General features: G+C 65.0%; 2 protein-coding genes across 5 annotated transcripts in view; both read right to left on the bottom strand.

The window, feature by feature from the left end:
• GNAT1 (G protein subunit alpha transducin 1) lies at positions 1–5,063 on the bottom strand. Its single transcript, XM_004451840.5, is given in 9 exon segments — positions 1–1,986; positions 2,108–2,261; positions 2,549–2,678; positions 2,865–2,993; positions 3,074–3,159; positions 3,161–3,232; positions 3,328–3,469; positions 3,570–3,612; positions 4,958–5,063. Coding segments are annotated over 9 exon segments (1,053 nt in total). The 3' UTR covers positions 1–1,795.
• Positions 5,064–7,490: 2,427 nt separating this feature from the next.
• Positions 7,491–12,396, bottom strand: part of SEMA3F (semaphorin 3F) — a 28,373-nt gene continuing 23,467 nt past the window's right edge. For 2 of the 4 annotated variants that reach the window (XM_058288827.2, XM_058288828.2), the window contains 7 exons: positions 11,559–11,781; positions 10,907–10,995; positions 10,756–10,797; positions 10,378–10,568; positions 10,159–10,226; positions 9,796–9,929; positions 7,491–8,808 (listed from right to left, as the gene is read on the bottom strand). In XM_058288827.2, the coding sequence (XP_058144810.1) occupies positions 8,401–8,808; positions 9,796–9,929; positions 10,159–10,226; positions 10,378–10,568; positions 10,756–10,797; positions 10,907–10,995; positions 11,559–11,781 (1,155 nt within the window). In that variant the 3' untranslated portion in view covers positions 7,491–8,400. The remainder of the gene's footprint in view (positions 8,809–9,795; positions 9,930–10,158; positions 10,227–10,377; positions 10,569–10,755; positions 10,798–10,906; positions 10,996–11,558; positions 11,782–12,396) is intronic. The other 2 variants (XM_012522671.4, XM_012522672.3) reach the window with 1 other exon arrangement.

Raw genomic sequence — 12,396 nt, 5'->3', positions numbered from 1 at the left:
TCACCCTTGACCTGAGGCCACCCTGTGAGCATGTCACGGCAGCCCCATCCCCACCCCATGAGGCAGAATTGGTCCCAGGCCCCCAAGAGTGCCCCCCAACATGCCAGTCCAGGTGGTTCTCCCTGGAAGGGCCCATATTCCCAACTCATGTCCAGCCTACACTGGGACACTTTACTAAATGTCCACAAATCGTGATATACCTGCACCCGTCCCTGTCCCCAAGAATGACAACTGGGGCCTGCTGCAAAGGTTTATTACTGAGTCTGTGCCCCTAGCTGAGGGGGTGCAAATCATGCCCTGGCTGACCTTGTCCTTGACTGTAGCCCAGCCTTGGTGCTTGAGGGGGGAGGGGGGGCACGCATCCTGATGGCGGCCCAGGCACGGCCTTCAGTGTGCCCTGCTGGGGAGCAGGCCCGAAAGAGAGGGCAGAAGTCGCCGGCAGGGACAAGAGGGTCACCTGGGCTTGCTCGTGACCACACCTGAGTTAGGTCCCTCGGGGCCCTGCTCGGGCCTCCGTCCTGTCCTGAATCCTCGGCCTGGGCCTGATCAATGCGAGCCGGACTCTGCCCCCAGCCACCCCTCGGGACAGCTTGACCATTGGCCATGGCTGGTGTCAACAGGACCCTCCCCCGGGAGACCGTCCCCCTCGGCTGGCCAGCCCGGGGAGTGGGTGGGTGGGGTGGGTGTGGGTGTGGCTCTGGTGTCCGAGGATGAAGGGGGCAGAGGAGCAGGGGAAAGGGGCCAAGGGATTAGCCTGAGGCTGGCAAGTGGGGAAGGGTCCAGCCTGCGTCTCTCCCTGGCACCCAGGGGGCTCCCAGGCTTGTGCCCCCACGAACTGACTCTTCTACTTGGGGGCCGCACAGGCCGGAGCTGGCTTGGACTTTGGGCCCTGAAGCTGCTGGGAGGGACAATCAGTGTCTGCCGGGTGGACAGGTGTCAGACCTGTCACATGGAAGTGCCAGGACTGGAGTGGGCTGATGGTCAGCAGCAGGCTTGCCCGGGGGCGGGATCTCTGCCTGTCCCCCCGTCCTGCATGAAACCCTGGGAGAGAGAGCTGTTTGCTGAACCCGAACTCCCTGGTGAGTGGTGCGCCCCCCGGGGTGGCCGAGCTGCGGGAGACTGGTCGGTTGGACACGCTGAGTGGCCATGAGCTCCAGCTGGAGCTGGCCACCGTTGGTCCTGGAGGCCGGGGCCGCCAGGCCGTGAAGGGCAGGGCTGTGGCAGGGGGCATGGGCTCTAGAGGACGGGAAGGGGACCACGAGGGAGGGGTCGGATCTCCAGGCTGGCAGGGCCCGGGGCTTTGGGGCCACAGGCTGGGGCCCAGGTTGGGGCCCAGGAGGCCTGAGGGCTGGAGCTATGGGGGAGCCGGGGCTGCTGGGGCTCAGGGTCACCCAAGCACAAGCACCCAGGCAGCTGAGAAGAGAAAGGGGAGCCGAGCCAACATCCCTGAGCCCCCAAGACCGTTGGACTTGGGCTGAGGAGCACTGCAGCGGCAGGTCTGGAAGCTGTGACACCTGGGGGGCTCAGCGCAGGGTCGAAAGAGATGAAACCCGGGGAACGCTTTAGCTGGGGGCGGGGCGTGTGGCAGTGGGTGGGGCCCGAGGGCCAGAGGCGGGGTCTGCAAGTCGTGGGGCCTGGGGAGCTGGAAGTGGGGTCCACGCGGTGGAATTGGGGTCGGGGAGCAGTCGGTGGGCGGGGCCGGACGTTCTGGGGCGGGGCCTGCAGCCGCGAGGAGGGCCGGGCCCTGCGGACGCGGCGGCGGGACCCGGGGAGCCCGGCGGGCGGGCGCGCCACCTCAGAAGAGGCCGCAGTCTTTGAGGTTCTCCTTGATGATGATGTCGGTGACGGCGTCGAAGACGAACTTGACGTTCTGCGTGTCGGTGGCGCACGTCATGTGCGAGTAGATCTCCTTCACGTCGCGGCGCATGTTGAGTTCGAGGAACTGCACCTTGATGTAGTTGCCCGCGTCGTCGTACGTGTTGGGTCCTGGCGGGGTAGGGGCGCGCGCTCACTCCCTGCCCGGCTCCTGGCCCCCGGGGCGCGCTAGCGGGGCTGGAGCGCCGCCTGGCGGCCGCGCGGGGAAGAGCGTCAGGGCGCGGGCGCTCACCGTCGTAGTCCGGGAAGCAGATGCTCAGGTGCGCCTTCTTGATCTTCTCCGAGAACACGTCCTTCTTGTTGAGGAAGAGCACGATGGACGTGGTGGCGAAGTAGCGGTGGTTGCAGATGCTGTTGAACAGGTGCAGGCTCTCGTGCATGCGGTTCTGCGGAGGGCAGCGGCTGTCGGGCTCCGGGGGACGCACGCGCTCCGGGCGACCCACGCGGGCCGACTCCGATAAGCCAACCCCTCCTTGTCGGGGGGCTTCCCCGCTCAGACAGCTCCCCGAGATCCTCTCCCATCAGACAGTTCCAGAGTGGCCCGCTCGCCTCTGGCCGGCCAGCCGCCTCCTCTCCTCCAGACGGTGCTGAAAGGACGCCCCCGGGAGACCCTCCCCATTTCCCTAGTCCTGCCTCCCCCCCACCCACAACTCAGGCTCTGCTGGACACTCACCACCTCGTCGTCCTCCACCAGCACCATGTCATAGGCGCTCAGCGCCGCGATGAAGATAATGCAGGTCACGCCCTCGAAGCAGTGGATCCACTTCTTGCGCTCCGAGCGCTGCCCGCCCACGTCGAACATCCTGCGGGGCCGTTGGCGCCTGAACCCACGGATCGAGCCCCCTGGACGCGCCCACGGGCCTCCCCTCCCCAGTGCTGGCTGGGGCGGGGGGGGGGGGGGGAGGCGCTCTCTCGGATGGGACGCGACCCTGGAGGGGGCGGGCCTCGGGGCGGGGAACTCCCGGCAGGTCCCCGCGGCTGGGGCATACCGGAAGTTGAGATCCTTGAACGAGAACTGCGTTTCGATGATGCCCGTGGTCTTGACGCGCGAGCGCAGCACGTCCTGCTCGGTGGGCACGTAGCCCGGGGTCACCAAGCGCTCCAGGTCCGAGAGGTAGCTGCGGAAGAGCGGGGTGTGGGTGGGGCGCGCGGCGGCGCGGGGTCCCCGCCGCACCCCCCGCGCCTCCCGCGCGCTCACTAGCCGGCCGAGTCGTTGAGCTGGTACTCGGAGGCGCGGTCGAAGCACGCCTGGATCCCCGAGTCCTTCCACAGCCGCTGGATGATTGTCGGACATCTCCTTGGGCATCGTGCCCTCCTCGATGGTGTCCGCCATGTGCATCAGCTTCCGGGCGTCGTCCTGGGGGCGGGGCGGGGGTTGGTGGTGACGGTGGACTCGGGCCCGGCTCGGCGCCTCGGGGACCCGGGGGCCCTTCCTGCCCCCGCCTGGCGCACCTGGCGCGCCGGGTCTCCGTACTGGATGTTGAGCGTGGTCATGGCGCGCACGATGGCCAGGATGGACTGCAGCGTGTTGCCGTAGATGATGGCAATGAACTCGAGGCACTCTTCCAGGGAGTACCCGTCCTGGTGGATGATCCTGCGGCCGGGGCGCGCTGGGTCAGCGCCTCGTGCGCCCGGTGGGCGGGGGCCCCCCACTCCCACCCCCCCAAGGCCTCGGCACGGAGAAGGGCACTCACTTCATCTGCTTCACGATGGTGCTCTTCCCGGACTCGCCGGCGCCTGGAAGGGAAGCCGCACCTCAGGGCCGCGCCCAGCGCCCCCCCACACTCCACCCCAGCAAGGAGGCCCCGGGGGACGCGGCTTGCCCGGGGCTGTTGGGTGCACCCCCAGCAGAAGCGACCGGGGCGCCAGCCCGACCCCCAGCCACAGCTGCTCCACCCTCATTCAAGGTAAGGTCCTTGCGCCCTGGAGGAAGAAAACGCTCGTAAAGGTCAGAAAAGTGACAGAAGGGGCCAGCCAGGGGAATGAGCGACCTCAACGGTGTCGCGGAGCTCCCCAGACGCCGGCAGCCTGTAGGAGCCTGGGAGACCGAGCTAAAGCGGACCTGGAGCACCACCTTGTGGAGCCGTCTGGTACTGCCTGCCCGGAGTCCCTGAAGCCCGGGGGGGTCCTTCGAAGGAGTGGGGGCGGGCGCTCTGGAGAGGCTCAGCGCCTTCGATGTGAGGGGAGGAGGACAGAGCGTTGGGGCTCCCGGGCTAGCCTCTCTGACTTCCTCCGGGTGCCCTGGCTCTGTTTCTAGGCCCCTCCAAGCTGGTGGGCTGGAGCGGGGAGAGCCTGGCTGGAAACTGCCCGGCCCGCTTGGGGCTTTGGGGGGCACCCAGGCAGGCTGGGTCAGTCCACCTCTCCTCACCCATGACCTAATCCAAGGACCCTTCCTCCTCACTACCCTTCTTCCCCGTAGCTGCTTCACACGGCAGCCAACAATAAAGTCACAGCCCCCCCCCCATGTCTGTGGGCCTAGGTGGTCTAGAGCAGGTGTCCTTAACCTTTTCTGTTCCGTGGACCCCTGTGCCAGTCAGGTGGAAACCACGACCCCTTATAAGTCCACACTGTACTGTGTGTTATTTAATACACGTCACCCCTGCTCCAAACATCCCCACAAGAATGTTTTTCTGAATTTCAATTCAAGCTCGCTGACCCCTTGTTAAGAACCCTTGCCCCCCAAAATTAAAAATTAAAAGAAAAAAGAATAATAAACAAATTTTAAAAAACCCTGCCCTAGAGGCTCCCCGCCTCCCAAGGGGACTGTGACCCTTCCACTCCTAAGGGACAGCCCTGTTGTGGGATTCCTGATAAGGCCCTTGGTTTCTAGCTCCTGCCCTGTGGGTCCCTCAAGCCAAAGGCTTGTCCCAAAGTACAGTGGCCCACACCTCCGGGGAGGGGCAGTTGCCTCAGGCAGGGGCCCTCTGGGATCGTGCCCCTGGGGCAGGGCTCCCCCTCTGTGCCCTGCCCTGTCACAAGCTCACGCTGCACCCCAGGGAGCTTCACAAAACAGCCACCCCACCTGCCTGCCTCCAGGCCGCTGACCTGCTGGCAGTGGCCCCACCTGGGCCCACACCCCTACCCAGAAGCAGCAGTTTCACGGTCCGAGCGTCCTTCTCAGCATCCTCTTTCAGCTTCTTTTCCAGCTCCTTCGAGTGCTTCTCCTCAGCGCTGGCCCCAGCCCCCATTGTCCCAGCAGCAGGGGAAGGCACAGGGGCCACAGGTGGCTCTTTTGGGTGGAAGGGAGCCCCAGAGCCAGGCTTAGGCCAGCTGCTGGCCTCCCCAGATGTCCCTCTGGAGCGTGGACTGGCTATCACCTGGCTCTCCACGAACCTGTGTAGGCCCTGTTTGGGGGGGGGGGGCTGCTTAGTGGGATTTGGGGGTTGGGGTGTCCAAGAGCCAATCAGAGACAAGGACAGGTGAATCCAGCTCAGCCCTGTAACCTTCTAATCCGGCAACCTGGCCCCAATCCCTCCACTGCTGACTCTGTACTCCATTGCCCCCAACCCTCTAGAAGAGGCCTGAGAGACAGTCCTGCCCCATCCCAGAGTGGGGTCGTGGTGAGAAAGGGGAGGCTAGACCTCCACGCCCAGGGGACGGGGGCGGGCAGCGGGTGTGGAGGGAGGGGCAGGCGTGGAGCACCTGCTGCCTGCCCCGCCCTGGGCTTAACACGCCTCCTTATCTCATCACGTGCTGACCCTGGCCCTGGGGGATGGTGCCAACTCCTCAGCCCCCTTCCACTGTGCGCGTCACACAAGAGGAGGTGGTTGACCAGGGCTGGGAATGCTGGACCAGGGTTCCATGCTCAGCGGGGGCTCCACAGGGCAAAGGTGGGCGCTGCATTTGCGCCACACAAAGGGCTAGTTCTGACCCAAGCAGGGGCTCGCCACACGACCTGGAAGGATGACGGACTTGGGGGGACTGGCCTGTCCCTTGAGGGTACATGTCTCTCCTTCACTTACACCAAGCAGGTCAACGACTTGGCACGTGTTTGCACATGTATGCCTGTTTGTTCATGTGTGCATATGCGTGCTCTTACACGTGAGTGCAGGTGACGTGTGCACAGGTTCATGTACATGGATGGATGCATAGAAATGTATGTTTTTGTGCATCTCTTCATGTGCACATATGCTTGTACATGTACTTTGCATGTGTTTGGGTTCATGTGGGTACATACTACATGACAAATGTGCATATATGTGCATATATGTGCAACATATGTGAAGATGCATTTGCCTGTGTGCATGTGCATGCCTTGTTTGTGTGCATGTCTGTGTTTATCTGTCCTGGGTTTGTGTGGATGGTTGCTCACGCACATACGTGCATGCATGGGAGCATGTCTTAGTGCATGTATTGCCTCATGAACGTGTGCAGGTATATTTATGCGTGTGTGCACCAGTGCCTGTGAGTACACATGTACTTGGATGCAAGTCTCTGACATGCAGAGATGGCCAGGCTCTTCCAGAGAATGTTTTGCAGGCCGTTGTCAGATGGGGAAACTGAGACCAAAGCACCTCTGGCCTTCCCAGTGGCATGCTCGCCCCTGCTCTGGGCCCGGTGGGTGCTGAGGCTCAGCTGAGGTGGCTGGTGTCCCCATCCATGTGCAGCTGGACTAGTGTGCACGGCTGCACGGAGGTGCTGTGGGTTGAGTCGGCGAGGTTGTGCTCCCAGGCTCTGGGGCACCCACCCCATTCACCAGACCTAAGCCCTGTGCCCTCAAGGCCCCTTCCAAAGCCCGTGGGACTCCCTCCCTGCAATCCAGCTGCCTCTCATCACTCGACTTTGCCACAGACCCCAGAGACCACGAGGGGGTGCCAGGGTCTCAGTCGAGGAGCGTGAGGGCGGGCTCTAGCCAAGACTGGGGGAAGTGGCTCCTGTCTCCCACCTTGGCCAGCGACCGCCCAAAATAGGGTGAGGGGCGTCTGTCTGGTGCGTGGACTGTTTCATTTGCGCCACTCTGAGCCTTTGGTGTTTACCACCCTCTCCGGCCCCGGGCGTTGCAGTGGGCCCTGGGCGTCTCCACGACCCCTTACACTGCCCGGAGGTTCTGGGGAGAGCAGAAGCCCAGATTTGTTAACCCCGCAGAATTCTGGTTTCTGCATATTGAGTTTGGTTAAATGTGCTCAACCCACCACGTCCTGGGTCCCCACTGGGCTCGCCTTGCCCCCCAGCTGTGGCCCTGCACCCCACCAGATCTGCAGGCCTCCCCAGGGTCCCCTGCCGTGGCCGGGCTCGTTCACTTTGAACCTGGTCGCCAGCCCCTCGTCTCATCTCTGGGCTTTCCACCCCTTCAATGATTGCCCACTCTGGGCACTTTGCTGGGAGCAGGTTGGAAGAAGGAAGGGGGTGTCAGATCCTCAGGGTGGGGGCAGCCGGACTGAGGGCTGAGGGTCTGTCTTGCTAATTCTGAGTCCTTAGTGCCTGGCGCAAAGCCAGTGAGAAGGCAAGCAATTGACTGACCGAGGGCGCACACGGAGTCAGGGCACAGGTGGCCCAGGACCTGCGGCCAGGCTACGTGGGGCAGGGGCAGGCCCAGGAAGGGCAGAATCTGGGGCCTGGGCCAAACCCCCAAACCCCATCCCTCCACCCGACCAAGGAGAGAAGCCGGAGTCCAGTCCCGGAGCCAGTGTTTATTAGCAAGGTGGGACCCACGAGCGGCTGTGGCCTGGGCAGCAGAGGGCCATCGGGAGCCCACCCCCCCCACCTACCCGACCACCCCACGAGCTATTTACACCCATCACCTCAAGCTGTGGGCAGAAGGGAGTGGCCTGGGGAGGCCCGTCCAGGCCCCGGGCCTCTGCTGTGGCCCCTCTCCCCTTAGCCCTGCCCGTGCCCGGCCCCTCTGCTCTTCTCCCAGCCAAGTCCAGGGGCACGGGAAAAATTAAGAGGTGGCGTGGGGCTGGGCAGGAAGGGGAGGAGGGGCTGGCCCCACCCAGACCCCATGTCCTCTTCTGTCCTCAATAAATAGGGCGTAGGTCCCGGGAAGGGGCTGCCCGCAGCAGCGCACCCTCACTGGTGAGGGCCAGCATCCCGCAATGGCCTTCTGCCCTCCTCCGAGCGCACCTGAGCTCCCTCCCCACCTGTCCCCAAAGCAGTCCTCGCTTCCACGTCTCTGCGCAGCCCGGGGCGAGGCTGCGTCGGCGCAGGTGTGCAGTCTGCGCCCTGTCCGGGCGGGGCTCGCCCCCTCCCTGTGTCCTGCAGATCCTGGCGGCGGCCGTCGTGCAGGTGGACCCCCAGCGGGGTCGGGGGACTGTGCGGTCCTGGCCCAGCCCTGCCCACTGGCCAGGCCTGGGTAGGTGGGCTCCGTTCTCTCCTGTCCATGACCCACACGGGCGTGGGTTTTGGACGATGCTGCCACGGAGGCAGGCTCTGTACAACCCACCAATAAATACTGTCTTTGCAGGGGCAGGGTGTGTATAGAATATAGATATTTTATATATATATATATTTATATATTTATATATATCTTCTATATTAAAAGGGACGAGGCTTGGCGGGCCCGTGGCAGGGCTCGGGCGGCTGGCCTCATGTGTCCGGCGGGTGGTGGCGGCGGTTCCGGGACTTTTTCTGGTCCTGGGGCTCGGGAGGCCTGGGCGTCCCCGGGGCCTCCCGGGGGCTGGGGGGCACGTGGCGCCAGTAGCCCTGGCAGTACTGGTGGATGAGGCCCACTTCCGGCTGGGCCAGCAGCTGGGCCAGCTCCTGGTAGGCAGGCGTCGGGGCGCTGACGCCGGGGGCCGGCGGGGCGCTCGCAGGCGGGGGGAAGAGGGCGGCGTGGACGGCATCCCGGCCCAGCACGTGCAGCTGTACCCGCGTGACGACGTGCTTGAAGTTGTTCTCCGTGGCCGTGCAGGAGTAGAGGCCACGGTCCCCGAGCTGCAGGGCGCGGAGCAGCAGGCCCTGCTCCGTGCGCAGGAAACGGTCCTCGGCCCGAATCTGCAGGGGAAGAGGGTGTCAGCCAGCTCCCAGGTAGGACCACCTCTGTGGGGCACCCATGTGGAATTCCCAAGTATCAAGAGAGACCGGGAAGCAGATTTGGCCCAACGGATAGGGCGTCCGTCTACCACATGGGAGGTCCAGGGTTCAAACCCCGGGCCTCCTTGACCCGTGTGCAGCTGGCCCACATGCAGTGCTGATGCGCACAAGGAGTGCTGTGCCACGCAGGGGTGTCCCCCACGTAGGGGAGCCCCACGCGCAAAGAATGCACCCCGTAAGGAGAGCAGCCCAGCACGAAAGAAAGTGCAGCCTGTCCAAGAGTGGTGCCGCACACACGGAGAGCTGACACAGAAAGATGACACAACCAAAAGAGACACAGATTCCCGTGCCAAGAATACAAGCGGACACAGAAGAGCACACAGCAAATGGACACAGCAGACAACTGGGGGCTGGGGTGGGGAAGGGGAGAGAAATAAATAAAAAATAAATCTTTAAAAAAAGAGAGAGACCACGTGAAGTCGCCACAGTGGGAGGTGTCCGAATGGGGCACCGTCCACACGTCCGTGTTGGGGTGGACGGTCATAAGGGGGTTTCCTACAAGGTGAGGATTTCCATTTAACGGAGGACACAGGCACAGAATTTCCACTTAATGAGGAACATCCAAATGGGGCACCCACGGAGCACGTCCACTAAGGAGGGATGTTGGGCCTCCCCATAAAAGGAGGACTACCCCGGAGAACATCCAGCCGCCGGCGCTCACCCACACGTTTCCACATGAGGTACACCCCGAGATGGGGTACACGGACGGACTTTTCACCTCAAGAGCTTCCATGAGGCCTGCCCGCGGAGCACTAAGTGATCTCCAGAAGAGAAAGGGGGTCCGGCAGAGGGGGCCCCGGAGGACGCTTGTACTACACCCCACCCCTGTGGAGTTCCTGCTGCCCCGGGGCTCCCACGTCCTCTCTGGCTCTGGGGCTGGGAGCCCACCTCGCGGCGCCTGTCGCTGGGGTCTCGCTGGAACAGCCACTTGATAGCGGCCTGGGGCGAGCGGGGCTGGCATTCGAGGAAGGCCGCGCTGCCTACCACGCCATACTGGACCGACTCCACCGCGTTCTTGTTGGCTGTAGATCAAGACAATGTGGGTGAGTGCAAGCAGGCGCCAGGCGCCGCAGCCACGACGGCAGGACTGCGCCACGGGGCAGCCGCTGCTGGAGGGGGCGGCCAGAGATGGCCCGGCTCCAGAACCCCAGGCCCCGGACCCCGTGCCGACCCCCTGAGAATCCTGATGGGGGAGGGCAGCGCCCCGGGCGGGGCTGAGGGGCGCCCCGCGGGCAGGGCCCGCACACTCACCGTTGGCATTGAACCCGCGGCACTGCCGGATGGGGTTCCCGTGCCGGACGTCCTGCCGGCGGCTCCGCCTGCATGAGGAATGCTCTGAGCGACGCTCCCGTGGGCGCGCGCCCCCTCCCAGGTCCCTGTGCCCCCTCCCAAGTCCCTGTAACCCCGAGACTCCAGGGTGGGGCCCCGTCTCCCTGGGCAGATTGATGCCTTGCCCCCAGAGACCCCCACCTAGCACAGGGCCTGGGGCCTGGGGCTCCACACCTCTTGGAGGATGCCGTGTAGCGCGAGCAGGCCTGGCCGTCCCAGGCACAGTAGGGGTCGCGTGCGAGGCAGCAGTCTGCGCAGGCGGCCCCGTAGGCCTGGCAGCGGTGCAGGCTCAGGTGTGTGACGCCCACCGCTGAGGCCACGTACAGTTGTTGCTGGGGACAGAGGCAGGGGAACTTTTAGTTCCCTCCCCACAGCCCGTCCCCATCAGCAGCCTGGAGTCCTGGCGCCGTCCCTTCTCTGCTGGTTTCCCCACCCCTCTGCTATGCCTCGGTTTCCTCATCTCTGTGCCCAGGTTCCAGGCTCTGTCCCCACCTCCAGCTGGCCTCGCCGCAGACTCACCCGCTTGGAAGAGATGGTCATGGTCTTAACGGGAGCCGGGTCCTGGAAGAAGATGGGGACCAGCTTGGACCCTGGGGACCCCCCTGCCCTGGAGGTCTGCCTCAGGGGCAGGTCGGGGTGGGGAGTGCAGGGCCGGTGGAGTGACACCCACCTTAAAGACCTCCACCTCCTCCAGCATGAGCTCCTCCACCTCCTGGTCGTCCTTGGGCAGCACGATGACCTTCTGGACTGTTCCGCGGTCTGGAACGGGCCAGGCAGGGCCTCAGTGGGGCTGGGGATGCTGGGAGAGGGGCACCAGCCTCAGCCCCTTCCCCTACCAGGGCCCAAACCCCTTGAGGGCAGTGGAGCGGGGGGTCTGCACCAAGGTCGAAGGGGCTTCCCCAGGAGGACGGGCCCGGGGGACAGTCGGGGGGTTGGCCCAGGGCAAGGGGAGTCACGACCAGGGTCTACCCCACACCCCAGACCCTCATTCTGGGCCCTGCTGAGAAGAGCACCCTGGAGGGGTTCCCGCATGCTGGGGGCCGCTGACAGCGCTGGGCCACGGGGGGCTCGGCGTCTGCACCGTGCGTCCCGCAGGGGTCTGCCCGTCTCCTGCTCCCCTGCCTACGTGTGGCCCAGGCACCACACCACGCCCCTGGGCATGGGGACAGGCACAGGAATGAGGCTTCCCCACCCCGGCCTCAGTTATCCTGGTAACGAGGAGGCTCCGAAGGACAAGGGTGACGGAGCTGACCGTGCCGGGCCTGCAGCACCCCCCACCCAGCGGGCCCCGTGCGGGAGGGGCCGGGAGCAGCAGTGGGTACCTGTGCCCAGGAAAAGCACCTCATAGCGCCCGTCCGCTGCATCCACCTGGTCCACGGCGACGGTGGTGAGGCGGTAGGCGGCGCCGGTGCGCACCACCAGCGGCCGCCGCTGCAGCGGGTACACGGCCTGGTACATGAGCGGGTGGCTGCGCATGAAGTTGATCACCTCGTCGGGGTAGTCCTTGGTGGACTTCATGGACGGCGTGAAGGTCCCACCGGGGCACTGTGGGCAGGGGGCGGGCGTCAGGCGGGGCACGCTGGACCCGGCGGCTCCAGGGGAGGCCCCGACGCTGTCCCCAGCCCCTCCACCTGGTCCTCTCCTCAAAGCCCCCCGTCCAGCTTCCACCCCCGCCGCAGGTCTTCCTCTGCGGCCCCCTGTGCCAGAGCTGATGCGGTTTCCGTGTCCTGGAGCCCCACCCCATCGCTGGCTGCTCCTCCCGGCTCGGCCCTCCCCTCCCCACCCTGCGCAGAGGACGCGGGCCCTCAGGCGTCCCTAAGGGTTCTTCTTTCCGTCCCCTGAGGCTGTTCCCTCCGCCTGGGGCTCAGCTGCTCCCCACCCTGCCAGCCTAGCCCCGACCCAGGCTTCTGGCCCCCCAGTTCACCTCTGGGGGAAGCATGCTGAGACCAGGCCCCTGACCTCAGATCTGACCACACGGACCCGTGAGTGCCCGCTGCACCCCATCACTCGGGCTACTCCGCTGAGAGCCCCGCAGCGGCCCTCGTCCCACCAAGACCAACCCCTCACAGTTCCCACGCTTGGCCTGCTGCCGGCCCTGGCCTTGAACTCTTCCCTCTGCCCTTCCGCCTGGCCGAGCAGCCTGCCACACCCTGCCCGGGG

This window comes from Dasypus novemcinctus, chromosome 26 (assembly GCF_030445035.2).
Source record: "Dasypus novemcinctus isolate mDasNov1 chromosome 26, mDasNov1.1.hap2, whole genome shotgun sequence".
Taxonomy (NCBI): domain Eukaryota; kingdom Metazoa; phylum Chordata; class Mammalia; order Cingulata; family Dasypodidae; genus Dasypus; species Dasypus novemcinctus.
The sequence above is the reverse complement of the archived record's forward strand: the minus strand, read 5'-3'. Positions and strand labels throughout refer to the sequence as shown.